The sequence below is a fragment of the Histomonas meleagridis genome (assembly GCF_020186115.1).
Source record: "Histomonas meleagridis strain 2922-C6/04-10x chromosome Unknown contig_6, whole genome shotgun sequence".
NCBI classification, from domain to species: Eukaryota; Parabasalia; order Tritrichomonadida; family Dientamoebidae; genus Histomonas; species Histomonas meleagridis.
In genome coordinates this window covers 275,235-291,204 of record NW_027150902.1, presented here as the reverse complement: position 1 = coordinate 291,204, position 15,970 = coordinate 275,235, and the positions used below count along the sequence as shown (strand labels likewise).

The window sequence follows — 15,970 nt, the reverse complement described above, 5'->3', positions numbered from 1 at the left end:
TTCATATCTAAAGTAAATAAAATTACACAATTGAAAGATGATTTAATTATAAAGTTCATATTTCGTGTTTCTCTTCATCTTCTTTAAATCCCATCAAATTTTTTACATTATATAAAATCAATTTCATATCTATTGTAGGCAATTGCGACTCGAACATTCTCTGGAAAGCATTTATATCTCCCTCAGGTGTTTCCTCAAGTCTTTCTTGCATCAGAGCCAACACTGCGCATAAAGTGCACTGCAAAAATCTTGTTTTATCATCCGCAAGTATTAATGCAGTCAAATACATTTGCGATTCCTTTAAAGTACGATCTCTCACAAACAAATTATTAATATCTTTCGAACAAAAGTCTAATGAATTAATTTTACGCTTTTGAAGCATCGATGCAGTCGATGGTGATATCATTTGAAGTGTTGTCTTCACTCCAAGATACATCTCTTGAATGGGATTTTTTTTCTTGGGAACAATCAAAAAGATTTCGGAAAACGTTTTAAAGGCCCAAAAACATATCGAACTTGTCTCTTCCAAGTTATATGTCTTGTCATCGTTCATTATAAACGAATCTGTTCCGTCATTAGATTTAATAAATGTCTGAATAATAATCTCAAGAAATGGTATAAACAAAGAATTAAATGGAACACGTGAAAAATGAAATGTGAAAAGTGATATTAATACGTTAAATGATAATTGATCATATGGTGATTTCGAAAGGATATGTGATTGCTCGATGGCGGCTTCACATGAAACAGTAAAGCTACGGAGGGCAAAGGAATGTTCCCATTGAACTTTTAGTAGAGTTTTCCATTGAACAGAAAGTTTTTGATAATCAGAAAGTTGGGCCTCTGAACTATTAAGTTTGTTACACCATAAAAGATAAAGCTGGCTGTCATTAAGGTCTGTTGGTAAATTGGATTGTTGGGAATTGCTTTGGTCATCAACATTTTCATCTGAGATACTTCGAGTAATATAACCAAGTGTAACTCCATTAGGTTCATCGACTTGTTCTTCTTTGGTTTCGTTGGTGGAAAAGCCGACAAAATGTTTAACGCTATTATAAGTTTTATCAATAATTTTAATTGCTGGTGCAACATAAGATGAAAGGCCAGTAGGACGATCTTCGAATTGTAGTGAAAACACTCTAGATGGACCTGGAAGAACAGACATTTTTTTTACACTATTTTTAACAAATGAGAAAAAATCGCTAACATCATTTTCATTTTCAAATGTAATGTCCAACGAACTACGTTGGCCAATTAATGTTATTTTTAATGGATTATTATCATTAACTTTAATTGAGGAAAAACGAGATAATTTGTCTGAAATAATTTCTTCGTCATCTTCATCTCTAAATGACAGAGTGTCATTGTCCTTAATACCAAAAATAAAATTTAGTTGAATGGTTTGATGAGCATCAATGTTAATAGCAACCTTCATAATGTAGAGCTTAAACTTATCGTCTTTTATTAAATGACCGTTTAATAAAATGATCTTTTTTCTTCTTTTTGTTGCATTTTCACATAATGTGAATTTCACAACCAAAAAAATGATTAATATTTCTTTAAATGCAAACTGGGAAGAAACTGATTCTTTTTCTGAATCAATTAATTTTTTTAATGAATTTTATCCAGAAAAATATTCTTGTCTTATTTCAACCATCAAGAATCTGAAAAAAATTCCTGAAGGTACAGCAGAAGTTAGTGAATTATATTCAGGGTGTCTTACAGAATTTCAATTATCATTTTTAAAATATCTACTAAATTTTCATTACTTTTCACCTAGAATCGAATTTTATCGTAAAACAAAAAATGCAAAAGAACATGTTCAATATGAATTTGAACCACAATTTTCGTGTCATCAATTCATTGATTTTTCAAAATCGTTCAAAATCAAGAGTGATGAATGTGTAATTCGTCCTACAACGCCCAGTACCACTAATAGAAAACAACCACTTAATGGTTTTGGAATCGAAATGCGACCTTTCAAATACTCAATGGAATATAACGTAAAAAATTCACAAAATTCATTTAACACTTCTATTCCTCCAACTTATGATGAAACTAGTATTTATCATAACGACACTGGGATCGCGCAAGTTCAGCAACTATCACCAAAAAGACTTCGACAAACATTTTTCTCATTCATTAATAATAAAATCAACAAAAACGAAAAAATCAAAGTATTACGAAACATTTCACATAACTGGCCTGTGTCTGCTTCTGTTGTTTCTAACACAGAAATTGATTATGATCTTGAAGCTGAAATTGATGAATTTAATAATGATCAAATCCAAGCAGGAGAAAATGCTTTTGCTATGAATGGCCGTTTAATTCCCATTGAAACATTTGATCCTTTCACATTTGCAACTATATTACATGAAGAGATAACGTTACGAAAAACTTTAGAAGAGAATTTTCATTTATCTAATGCATCAATTGATTTTCTTACCCAATTAGAATTTAGTAATCCTAAACCAGTCTATGATATTCGTGATGGTCCAATTATTTGGCTTAATAATCTCGAAAAAGACAAAGGTTACAAAAAGTGGCAGCATAAACTCACTTCACTTTTTGGTGTTTTAAAAAATCCGCCAAAAATCCGAAAAAATCTTATTAATATTATTTTAATCATTGACCCATCATTAAAAGGTGATTTAGATTCTTTAATATCTGTTTATAAGCTAATTACAAAAGGTTTTGCTGCAAGATTTGGAGTCATTTTGTCTCCAAATTCATCAAATCAAAAATCCGTTAAAATAAACGGTTTCATAAATGAAGTGAAGTCGTTAAGTTCACTTCTTTCTAAAATCTCATCTAAGGATTATAGTAATGATATAGAGGAATGTTTTTCTGAAACTTATGAAGAAATAACACAAAAGAAATGGAATGAGTATATACCGAATTCTTTAGAAAAACAAATTGAGTGGTATAACAAAACTGGTTTTAAATCGCCATCATTATGGGTAAATGGAAATCTTTATGAAGGCTATGAATCACTTGAATCGATTGAGTATTATGCTATGGAATTTGTAAGTTTTCTTCGTGAGTTTTTAAATCCACAATTTAATGGTGATGTTTTAGATACTATTTTTAGTTATAGTAAAACATTTACTAAAAAAGTTTTTGATCTAAATGAAAACTCACCAATTGCAATAAATTTAATTAAAGAAAATCAAAAAAAACAAAAAGAATTTTGTGAAATGTTAAAATCTATTAAATATATTTATGAAGATAAAGAGTTTCCATTATCAACTATTTGGTTATATTCGTTACGTAACAAAGAAATCATTGAAACAAAACTTAAAAATTATTTTAATGATAATTATAAAATTCCAATTCGTATTTCATTTTTAGATAATATAAATTATATAATTCCAAATAAACAAATTATAAATAATGATTATGATGCGTTATTAATTATAAATGGAAAAATTTTCCCAATTAAATCCAATTTTGAAGATTTTGATCAACTTATTGAATTACAAAGTATATCATCACAAATTATTTCTTATTTTTCTACATCACGAACATTGTTATTTACTAAAGATATAAATGAACGTGATCGAAAAGATTTATGTTTGTTTTGGATAATATTAAATTTAAGTTTCGAAATTAATAATATAAAACGTAAACATTTCCATCCAAATGTATTTGATATAGATAATCCATGTGTTTTATTTAATGAAAATAAAAATTCACCAATATCTATCGAATGTGTTTTGGATCCTTTTTCGAAAGAATTCCAAAAAGTAATTGGATTTTTATCATATGTTGAAAACATCAATTTATTTTCATATAAAATTTTACTTAATCCTTCGAATGAATTAACAAATATTCCAAATTCATTTTACAGATATAACATAAATAATAATTGTGTGTTTTCTTATTTAAATGAATCAATTATTTATAGTTTAATACCTGATATACCTGAGACTTGGTTAATAGAACAACATAATGCTGAAATTGATCTTGATAATATTTTTTCGAAAGATTTATGTGATGGTACATACAATGCCGAATATTTACTTTCTAATATTATTATCGAAGGACATAATATTGAAAGTGTTGGCGCACAATTAGCTTTATTAGAAAATGATAAAATTATATCGGATACAATCATTATGAGAAATAAAGGATATTGGCAATTAAAAGCTAATCCAGGAACATTTCGGGTTAAAGCGACAAATAATTTTGAAATTTTAGGAAAATATTCTTATATTAATGTTGCATCATTTGTTTGGAAACAAATTTCATTAAATTTATATCATTTTGATAAAAACATTTCGAATATTATTAATAATGAGAATGATAATAAGATTCATGTTTTTGTGGTTTCTTCTGGTCATCTTTATGAACGACTTGCAAAAATTATGATGTTATCTGTCATGAAAAACACGAATTTAACAGTAAAGTTTTGGTTACTTGGTAATTTTATATCACCGAAATTTAAGAAAACACTTTCTTTAATGACCGAAATATATAATATGGAATATGAGATAGTTATATATCATTGGCCTTATTGGTTAATACATCAAACAGAAAAACAACGAATTACATGGGCAAATAAAATATTATTCCTCGATGTGTTATTCCCATTGACATTAAATCGAATAATTTATATTGATTCTGATCAAATTATTCGCACTAATTTAAATGATTTAATGAAAATGAACATTAATAATGCTCCTTATGCTTTTACTCCTTTTTGTGATTCTAGAAATGAAACTGAACCTTTTCGTTTTTGGAAAAATGGTTATTGGAAGAAACATTTAAATGGTAAAAGTTATCATATTTCAGCGCTTTTTTTAGTTGATTTAATACAATTTAGGAAAACGAATGCCGGTGATTGGTTAAGATTTTATTACCAATTAATGGCAAATGATAAAAACTCACTTGCTAACTTGGATCAAGATTTACCTAATTACGCACAAAACAAAATTCCGATTTTTTCATTGGAACAAAATTGGCTATGGTGCGAAGCATGGTGCAGTGACGAAACAATGAACAATGCTAAAACAATTGACTTATGTAATAATCCATTAACCAAAAGACCAAAATTGGATATCGCAAAAGAAAGAATTAAAGAATGGCCTTCATTAGATAAAGAAGCTCAAGAAATAGAAGAAAGAGCAATGAAAAGTAAATTTTCAGATGAACTTTAATATATAAAAAATTTTTATGCATCAAATTTGTTAATATTACATTTGGTTTTTATTATAAAAAGAACATTAAAGATATATTTAGTCTATAAATATCATCATAATCGTATAAAATTGTTGCTTAACATTGGAAGACAGAATGAAAGTGATAAAATTAAACGTAAGTACTGAGGCATGCCTCAAAAAATATGTAAACTATTCAAAACATTCTGTCTTTTTACGAAATTTCGTTACTTCAGTATCATTGGCACTTTTTATGGCCACGGACCATTTTCCAAAATCATAATGGCTGACCAAAACATCCGTCTCGCTGTTGTTGATAAAGATAGGTGCAAACCTAGCAAATGCAAACGTGAATGCAAGACACACTGCCCAATTGTACGTTCTGGTAAAGACTGCATACGTGTTACTGAAAAAATTGCCTTGATTTCTGAAACATTATGTATTGGTTGTGGTGCATGTGTTCGTGCATGCCCATTTCATGCTATTCAAATTATCAATCTTCCTCGTTCTTTAGATTCAGAAACGATTCATCGTTATGGAAGAAACGGATTCAAACTTCACCGTTTACCTCAACCACGTTATAAACAAGTTCTCGGTTTAGTTGGTCAAAATGGTATTGGTAAGTCAACAGCACTTCAAATCATTGCAAATAAACTTCGTCCAAATCTTGGTATCCTTGATCCAAAGAAGCAACCAGACTGGACAGAAATTATCCAAAAATTCCGTGGAAGTGAAATTCAAACATATCTTACCAAATTAATTAATGATCAAATGAGAGTTATTCTTAAGCCACAATATGTCGATAACATTGCCAAAGTTTCCAAACAAAAGGTTGGTGTTTTGCTTAATGCCAAAGATAGCCGTGGTAATTCCAAACAAGTCATTGAAGAATTAGAACTTGGCGCACTTCTTGAACGTAATCTTCCACAATTATCCGGTGGAGAACTTCAACGTTTTGCGATTGCACTTATCTGCATTCAAAAGGCGGGTGCATATTTCTTTGATGAACCATCATCATATCTTGATATTGGACAACGTATGCGCGCAGCCCGTGTTATCCGAGATTGTCTTAACGAGGCTGATTATGTCATAGCCATTGAGCACGATCTTGCCATTCTTGATTATATGAGTGACTTCATCTCTGTTTTATATGGCTCTCCTGGTGCCTATGGAGTCATTACCGCACCATTTACAGTTCGTGAAGGTATTAACATATTCTTAGCCGGATATATTCCAACCGAAAACATGCGATTCCGTAAAGAGGAACTTGTATTCCGTATCACTGATGATGAAGATCTTCCACAGATGGAGAATGAGTCTCATCAATTTACATATCCACATATGAAACTTACATTAGGTGACTTCTCCTTAGAAGTCGACCGCGGTAACTTCCGTAATGGTGAAATCATTGTCTTGTTAGGTCGTAATGGTGTTGGTAAGACAACATTAATTCGAATGTTAGCCCGCCAAAAAGTGCCAGATGAAATGGACTTTGAAGTTCCGGAACTTTCCGTTTCGTACAAGCCACAAAAGATTCAGCCACGTTTCGAAGGCACAGTTGAACAATTATTAACAGCCAAAATCTTACAAGCCATGAGCCAAAACTTATTTAAGGAGATGGTTATGATGCCATTAAACTTAGAATATTTAATGGATCGTAAAGTGAAGAAGTTATCCGGAGGTGAATTACAGCGTGTTGCCATTGCATTAGCATTAGGAGCTAACGCAGATTTGTATTTAATCGATGAGCCATCAGCTTATTTGGATGCTGAACAACGTGTTGTCATTGCGAAGATCATCAAAAGATATATAATGAACACAGGTAAGACTGCGTTTGTTGTCGAGCACGACTTTGTCATGGCCACTTATTTGGCGAATAGAGTTCTCGTGTTCGATGGTCAGCCAGGCGTTTCGACTATCGCAAGAGAGCCGCAATCACTGGTGAAGGGTATGAACTACTTCTTGAGGCAAATGGAAGTCACATTGAGATCAGACCCAACGACACATCGTCCAAGAATTAACAAATATAATTCTGTTAAGGATCGTACACAGAAACAAAATGGAACATACTTCGTAATCGAGTAAGAAATTAATTTATTATAAAATCAAGTTCCACATTTTATTTAGTTTTGTTTTATTGTGAATGAATTCATGTGTAAAACATATTAACATACTGTGTAATATTTTGCCAAACTTAGATATGATTCGCGTACGAAATTTGAAAGTTTAGTGCTAAATTGATTTTAAATATTACTTTAAATTTCGAAATTGTTAAAATAAAATTGAAATTATATAAAGAAAAACTAAACTAAATAAATATATATCTTTTGCATTATTAATAATGCAATTTGTTCAAGAAGTAACTTGGCCGTTTCTGCATGACCATTTTCAGATGCAATTATAAGTGCTGTTTTAAATAATTTTAATCGTTTCCAAATATTATTTTAAAATTTTAAATAAATAAAATAAATATCAAACAAAATAATTTGGCATTATTAGCAGTGATATCAATTTCTTTATGTTCAAGAAGTAATTTAACTATTTTTGTATAACCTCTTGAAGATGCTAAAATAAGTGCTGTGTTAAATAATTTAAATAATTTCCAAATTTTATTTGGAAATATCAAATTAATAAAATAAACTTTATTTTTAGCGTTAATATTAATATCTTCATGTTCAAGAAACAATTCAACTAATTTGGAATATCCTCTGATTGCTGCACTACCAAGTGCTGTACTAAATAACCTAAATAGTTTCCAAATATTATTTCAAAACAAAAAATTAGTACAATAAATATCAAATAAAATTATTAAATATCTTCGGCATTAACATCAATTCCTTCTTGCTCAAGAAGTAATTTAACTATTTCTATATGACCATTTGAAGATGCAAATATAAGTGCTGTATTAAATAATTTAAACAATTTCCAAATATTATTTTGAAATCCAAAATTATTAAAATAAATAAAAAATAAAATAAATAAATATTTTTAGCATTAATATCAATTCCTTTTTGTTCAAGAAGTAATTTAACAATTTCATTGTAACCAATCTCAGATGCTTTTATTAGAGCTGTTTCAAATATTAAGAACAATTTTCAAATGTTATTTTTAAATCGCAAATTATTACAATTAATATCAAATAAAATTATTAAATATCTTTGGCATTAATATCAATTCCTTTTTGTTCAAGAAGTAATTCAACTATTTTATTATGACCAATTCTTCAAGCAAATATTATTTTTAACATTAATATCAATTCCTTTTTGTTCTAAAATATATTCGACAAGTTCAATATTTCCTGATTCCGAAGAGAAAACTAAAATATCATTTGGTATTTGATTAGATTCAAGAAAATATTTAACAAGAAATATATTTCCAATTATTGCTGCTTTATTAATAATATCATCATTAATTTTCATTCCTTCTTTGAATAAAAATGTTAAAATTTCATAATTGTGATAAATAACGCATTTTTTCCCTAATTTTTCCAATTTAATTTTTTTTTCAATTCTATTTTCATAAATATATTTAAAAATATCATTTCGGTGAAACATAATTGCTGTTTTAGATGCGCCATTAAATGATGAATGATTTTGTTCACATAAATGAATAATTTCTTCATTTCCACCTGCAATTGTATATTTACCTGTGTTTTCTACATTTGCACCATTCATAAGTAAATATTTAAAACATTTGACTGATGAAAAAAATGCTGCATAATCAATTAATGAAACATTTCTTCGATTAATAAATGAACATCTTTCATAAAGTGATGGCTCAATTATTTGATTAAAATCAAAATCTTTTTGTGATGATATTTCTTGAAGTTTTTCTATTTCATCATTTCTAATTATTTTTGATATTTCATTTGGATTATTTCCTTCTTTAATTAATTTCTTATGAATTTCCCAATTATTTTTTGAAAGCTCTTTATTATTTTCGAAAAAATTTCTTTCATTTGAATTCATGCTTATCTTGGTATCATTATTTTTGTAATGAGCAAAATATAGAGAATTAATTTTTTTTGTAATATCTGGATCAATTAATTTTTTTTCAATCATTTTCTCGATAAAATAACGAACTTCTTGTGTATTTTTATTAAAAATAGGTTTTGTAAATATATTTAAAATTTTGGATGAAATATGATTTTTTTCCTCTAATGCTTCAATTTCTTGTATAAAATTCAAATATATATCAAATTCATTTATTCTAACACAAAGGAATGTCTGTACCATATGGCATAAAATTATATTAAAAGATATTGGATGGATAGCATCAAATTTGCTTAATATTAAATTTGCTGTTTGCGAAACGATTTGTTTACTTAATTTAAAAATATTTTGTTCAAAGGACAAAAGTGTTTCCAATTCCTTATGATTGAGTTTATTTTCTTTGTTTTCATCTGTTTGTATGGTGGAAGACTTTGCGGTTGAACCTCACAAAATCACTGTTTGTATGAAACAAATTAATAAACGGCATTTGTCAAATGAAAAGTTTTTTAAAATCTATTACTATTGCGCAAAGATACGCATACATCAGACACGTTTACATTACGCTGGGTGGGAATATAAACCTGAGTCAAAAAGTTTTAGATATTTTCAAAAATACAATATATAATTCATTATCAAATCTAATGCCAACGCAAAGAATTTATGAGAAAAAAAATCAAAGATGTTCATTCGGTGTACATTCACTGCAGAACAATTGAAGATCCTCATATATCTGGTGAAAAATTAGCTCATGAATTATATGAATTTTTTGGATTGAAAATTTCAGGTAGAACTGTGAATAGGCATAGGAGGGAAAATGGTCTAATTTACAGACCACCAATTCGATCTGTATATATCACACCAGCTGCAGCTCAGAAAAGATATGAATTTACAAAATTTCATATTGAAAATAGTACAAATTTTTTGAAAACTGTGTTTACTGATGAATCGTGGTTTATTTTGGGACGAAATAAACGCTGGGTTTGGGTTGACAAAACTCATATAACCAATGAAGAATTATCGAATCAAAAATCGCATTCACCAAAAATTATGATATGGGGTGGCATTGGATATCAATTTAAAACGGACTTGGTAATCATTGAAGGAACACTGAACTCAGAGGATTATATTGAACAAATAATTTTCGGTTCTAATTTAATTGAAGAAGCAGATAAAAAGTACGGGATCGGCGAATGGACACACATGCAGGACAATGCTCGTCCTCATATCTCCAAAGAAACAATGTGCGTTTTAAATGAATTGGAGATAAATATTTTGAAAGATTGGCCTCCATATAGCCCAGACTTGAACATTATTGAAGTAGTCTGGGCAATTATGGAAACCAGAGTAGAAGCACTTCAGCCCAAAACCATTAATGATTTGGTAAAAATTGTAAAGGATGTTTGGGAAGCCCTCCAATGGCAGACGATAAACGGACTTGTCATGAGTATTTCAAAGAGGCTGAGAATTGTAAATGCCACCCCAGATCGAACGATTTTTAGACTTTATGGAGATCCAGAATAACTTTTTCAATGATTATCAATAAAACCATTTTGATTTGAATGAGACATATCTTTTGAATTTTTGAAAGGAATGTAAAGTTGTGAAAATATATGTAAACATATCGAAAAATAGCTTTTTGAAAAAAAAAAGAGTTCAACCGACGTGTCTCCCACTATATTATCATAAAGTTTTATAAATCTTTTTGTTTTGAACAAAAATGCGAGAAAGGGACCATGCGACCGTTAATTTATTTTTTGTGTAGCAAACCGCCTGAGTCAGATCACATATTGAGTTTAATAAGTTTACTCACGATTGAATTTGAATAAAGTTAACGGTTTATTCAATTTTCTATACCAAAGGACTTGATAAATGGAACAAAACATCACAATAGAAAATCACTTCCAAAAATTGATCATCAGGTCTCTTGATTATGTTGTTGATATAGGGGACATAGATATTGATGAAAATAAAAATTCACTTCCAGTAAATTATAAGTACGGAAAACAGAAATCAACAGGTTCAATTTTGATTGTTAGGGAAATGAAATACAATTCGAATTCACTTCAGGAGCATTGCAAATTTATTCAAATTCTCTCTAGAAATGATATCCCATTTCTTATCCCATTTGTTGGATTTACTGCTCGTCAGCCATATATGGTCATGCTTAAGTGCGTTGCAGATAAGTCTCTTCATCAAATACTTCATGGTAAAAAACAAAACAATATAACTGGGGATCAAAAAAATTCAATTGCCACATGTGTAGCATATGCTATCTCCAACCTCCACCAAAACAACATTGTTTATAACGATATTGATTCTCACAATATAATTTTTGATGATAACAATATTGCCTATTTGTATGAATTTGAATCTTCAATTCAACTTGACATTGACCCACAACTTTCGCCACCATTAATCAGCAATAATCCAGCATACATAGCTCCTGAAGTTTTCAAGTCTAATACATATACCACGAAAAGTGATGTTTATTCATTTGGTGTTCTACTTTGGGAATTAGAAACAGAATCCATCCCATATGAAGGCATTGCCCGAGAACAAATTTCTGAAGCCCTTAAAAAAGAAGAACGTCTTCCAATTCCTCAAACGGCTCCTCCCTCATTGAAAAAGTTGATCAAAAAGTGCTGGGAACAAAATCCTGAAAAACGGCCTGATTTCAACAAAATCTTAGAGATGTTTCTTACTATGCAAGTTTCATTCAACAACTCTAAAGTTGAAACCATTGATTCCATCAACAAAACTTATAATAGTTGGAAGAATAACATTCCAAAGATTGGTTTTGATAATGTTATTGATTTATTTCGATCACTTGACACGCAAAAGATTTTGTCTTATACCAAAATCATTGATTATGATATGTCCAAGCCATTTATTGAATCTGTTATGTATTTATTTATGAATGAATCATCGATACAAATACTTCAAATTGCGTTATTTGAATTACTTCGTTTAATAACATCAAATCAAAAATGTTTAAATTTATTCATTGAAATGAATTACATTAAACAATTGCCAATTCTAATGGAAGAATTACAAGATATTTCATTGTCAATATTAATTCCAATTTTCAAATATCGTCGTTCGTGTATTACTAATGAACTTATGCAAACACTTTGCTCATTAATCGGAATCAAAACATTAAAAATTCTGCGACTTTTCTCAATATATTTAGATGAACCAGAAGAAGGGATTTCATCGATACAATTACAAATCATTGATTTGTTAATAATGCGCTCGGAAATATTCATCAAAAATGGTGCTGGAAGAGTATTAATACAAACTTTATATAAATTGATACAAACTTTCCCGTGGTTTTATAAAAGTCGTGGACAATATTGTTTAAACATTTTTGTTCAATGTTTAAGTTCTCAGTCATTTGAACTCGTTGAAACAACTTATTCAACTTTATACGCATTAAATAATTATCAAATTAAAGTTCCAAATGCAATTTTATTGGAACATATTAAAGATGAATCAAAACGTGATTTCGCAATTAAGTTCTTAATAATATCTTTTCCTGATAAATTAACAATCGAGTTAATGAAAGAAGTATTTAATAATTATGAAAAATCAAATTTTGCAATTGTCGCATTTCTTCATCAATGTCAAAGCGAAGATATTGATGAAAGTTTTACTGAGTTTTTGAATAATTTCTTGACTAATAACACGATTAACATTGAGTATAGATTTCAAGCTTTTTTGTTATTAATGAAAAACAATTCATTTTGCGTTTTTATACCAGAATTAACAAATGCATTTGAATTGTTTACGGATTTGATTTCAGAAGATAATCAAAAAGTGCTCATCATTCTATTCAATATAATTCAAAAACTGGAAATCACAGAGGACACCGTTTATTTGATGGAAAATTCAATGTTTTTGAATAAGTACTTGAATGCGGTTATAAAATTGAATGAAGATAAATATTACTTAAATGCTTACGTTTTAATAGATCAACTTGGAAGAGTTGCATTCTCAAATGAATATTTGTTATTGATGGAGCCATCAATTAAACATTTGAAAACGAAGTCTGCACTTCAATATTGCGCTTTGAGTTATTATGCGCTAATTAGTAATTATTTGGAAGCAATGCCCGCGTTAATTGAATATGACATAATACAGGAAATTAATGCAACTGAAATACTCGAACAAAATTATCAATGCGCAAGTACTGCATTGGCGAATATACAAGAACAATGCAGACTATCATCGGAAAGCTCAATGGAATATTTCGACATATAATTTTTGTATTAAAAATTTTGCTACGTTTTATTTTTAATATTTTAAAGGAAATGTTTTAAAATAATTTTGAATTAAAATAATACTTCTATAGAAATTATTTGATTACATATGTAATAAATAATCATTATATTCATATGCCATACTAATATATCATGTATGATAATTTAAATAAATAAAACTGGAATATATTAAATAATTATTGGACTTTAACCTATAATTCTATTTTAGTCAATTTATTATGTATTTGCTAATATAATTTCTTATCAAAAACAATAAATTTCTAATAGTAAGATATATTATATCATAACAATAAACTCAACTTTATAATTTATTATACAAACTCATTGCCAACCCTTTGCCCATACTTGCACTTGTGTTGGTAATCTCTCTGTGAATGGCAATATATCATCCTCAAAAAGTGTTGTTGTAACTTTTGTTGCATCTCTTCCAACGCACACTATTATCCTCATTGATAAAAGTTTATCCCATGCAACTGAGAATCTTTCTGGCGTAAGCATTTTCACTAATTGATATGAATTAAGTTGTCTTTTCAACTCTTGATACATAGCTTCTGATGTAAATTCATTACATCTTTTTTGTGTGAGCATGAAAACACTCATAAATGTTAATATAAGTTCGAGGTGACTAAGACCATCTAAAAAACGCAAAGGACAAATAGAATCGATGATACGAATAGATGCTTGTTCAACATCTGAAGAAGTCATCCTTTGGCCTTTGATATTGTATATGATCTCATGGGCAAAGGATATTGCTGTATGAAGTGATGGCGAAAGACTGAAAACTCTGTCGAAAGGTTCGGGACGACGAAGAGCATTTTGAACACTTTTATTCCATTGTTTTGTCAAAGAAGGAGATTCAAATAACATACGAAATGTCTTACATGTGAAGTCGCTGGTGGATGGAAATTCAATGCAAATAGGAGAGCAGCGTGATTTGACACGTTTTTCAAGATTAGTTAAAGGCTCATGTGATGAAGTGACTAAAATTAGACATAGAGAAATGGAGTCTGAGTGGATAGAATCGAAAAGGGTATAAAGAAAAAATTGTCGTTTGATGATTTTGATTTGATCAAAATGATCAAATATAAGAATTCCAGAGCCACTGATACGGAGAACATCAAGAACAGCCGATGAGGTGGGTTTTCCCATTTGGCGAAGAAACTCTTTACAAGCAGGTCTATCATCAGAAAAAAGACGACAATCAATTGATTTAACCCAACACTCTTTAAGATCAACTTCACTAAGTGCTTTCCGAAGTGTGTGAGTTTTACCTGAACCAGCAGAACCTGTAAGAAATAATGTCATTGAAAAGCCTTTCTCAACAAAAGCTGCAAGATTTTCTTTAATAAGTTGTTTACATGGGTCTAGATATGGAAAATCGATTCCTTCTTTTATATGATTTATTAGATCTTCTTGAAGAGAGTTCATTACAAATTTGTAAACGTCCTTGTTTACCCAAAATGAAACATATTCGTTTTTTATGAAAAAACGAATATAATTAAACATTTGCAACAATTTTTCAAAAGTTAGTGACACAACAAGCTGGCTTAAATGTTTGATGCTATAATTCAAAAACATTTTGTAAAAATTATTAACAAAATAATATGATTCTTTTGATTTTTACAAAAAGCGTACCAATGCAGAAGATAATTTAACTAAAATACAATCTGTTTTTCATTAAAATAGTGGATATTTAATCACAATTTCCTTTTGTGGATGGAAGGGAAGCGGTTTTGGCGGTTTTGGCCTACCTTTTTAGAAGATGTCAGGTGCCGAAAAGCAAGTCTCAAAGAACACAAAGAGGAAAGGATCAAGCGGCAAGCGCGCTAAGTTCGTCCGTGAAGTCATCCATGAACTCGCAGGCTGGTCTCCTTATGAACGTCGTGCAATGGATCTTATCAAATTAGAAAAAAGGAAGAGTGCTCGTACCTTCCTTAAGAAGCGCCTCGGAACACACAAGCGTGCCATGCACAAGCTCGTATATCTTGAAAATATTATTCAAGAAGAAAATATGCAACATCACCATTAAACTATAAGGACACCACAGTAAATCTTTTTCATTTGGACGTGAGTTTTTACGAGATATAATTATTACAATTAAATCTTAAATTTGATGATTTTGATTTTTATAATATTTTTTATTTTATGTATTTACATCTTGCTTGATAATTTCAAAATGGTTTTATATGTTAAATCTTCGAGTGTGAACTCTAAAGCAAAATTAATTTCCACTTTCACACTTAACGGCCACAAATGCAAACGGTGGAATGACCGCCAAAGATGAACTCAAATTTCTTGCGTAAGTCATCAATTTGAATAATTCAAAAAAGGGTCATTTGATCAAAATAATATTTTTATTTTTTGTCCAGAGCTTTCATTTTTTAATATTTTTCCTTAAAAAAATTAACATAGAAATAATATACAAAGTAATAAAAATGGGTTTTACTATGAATCCAAATGATTTGGTTTTTCAGATAAGTCTTTAGTTTAGTTATAAATTTACAAAATAACGAAAAGACATTTTTTATTTAAGGGAGAT

The 15,970-nt window shown here is 29.3% G+C and overlaps 6 protein-coding genes across 6 annotated transcripts; 4 read left to right on the top strand and 2 right to left on the bottom strand.

Moving 5' to 3' along the window:
* Window positions 1-55: 55 nt before the first annotated feature.
* On the bottom strand, window positions 56-1,165 carry GO595_007936 (uncharacterized protein; the record flags this gene model as incomplete). The annotated part of the gene is made up of 1 exon (XM_067921454.1): window positions 56-1,165. One exon carries the CDS (start codon window positions 1,163-1,165, stop codon window positions 56-58), a length of 1,110 nt encoding a protein of 369 aa, XP_067771770.1.
* Window positions 1,166-5,441: 4,276 nt separating this feature from the next.
* Window positions 5,442-7,244, top strand: GO595_007935 (ABC transporter E family member 2; the record flags this gene model as incomplete). Its single annotated transcript, XM_067921453.1, has 1 exon — window positions 5,442-7,244. The coding sequence occupies one exon, from the start codon at window positions 5,442-5,444 to the stop codon at window positions 7,242-7,244; it is 1,803 nt and encodes a 600-aa protein (XP_067771769.1).
* Window positions 7,245-10,198: 2,954 nt separating this feature from the next.
* Window positions 10,199-10,672, top strand: GO595_007934 (Transposable element Tc3 transposase; the record flags this gene model as incomplete). Its single annotated transcript, XM_067921452.1, has 1 exon — window positions 10,199-10,672. One exon carries the CDS (start codon window positions 10,199-10,201, stop codon window positions 10,670-10,672), a length of 474 nt encoding a protein of 157 aa, XP_067771768.1.
* Window positions 10,673-11,191: 519 nt separating this feature from the next.
* On the top strand, window positions 11,192-12,710 carry GO595_007933 (TKL family protein kinase; the record flags this gene model as incomplete). The annotated part of the gene is made up of 2 exons (XM_067921451.1): window positions 11,192-12,054; window positions 12,707-12,710. The coding sequence occupies 2 exons, from the start codon at window positions 11,192-11,194 to the stop codon at window positions 12,708-12,710; spliced, it is 867 nt and encodes a 288-aa protein (XP_067771767.1).
* A 1,042-nt stretch (window positions 12,711-13,752) lies between these two features.
* GO595_007932 (Origin recognition complex subunit 4) lies at window positions 13,753-14,736 on the bottom strand (the record flags this gene model as incomplete). Its single annotated transcript, XM_067921450.1, has 1 exon — window positions 13,753-14,736. The coding sequence occupies one exon, from the start codon at window positions 14,734-14,736 to the stop codon at window positions 13,753-13,755; it is 984 nt and encodes a 327-aa protein (XP_067771766.1).
* Window positions 14,737-15,193: 457 nt separating this feature from the next.
* On the top strand, window positions 15,194-15,460 carry GO595_007931 (ribosomal protein L36e; the record flags this gene model as incomplete). The annotated part of the gene is made up of 1 exon (XM_067921449.1): window positions 15,194-15,460. One exon carries the CDS (start codon window positions 15,194-15,196, stop codon window positions 15,458-15,460), a length of 267 nt encoding a protein of 88 aa, XP_067771765.1.
* Window positions 15,461-15,970: the final 510 nt, after the last annotated feature.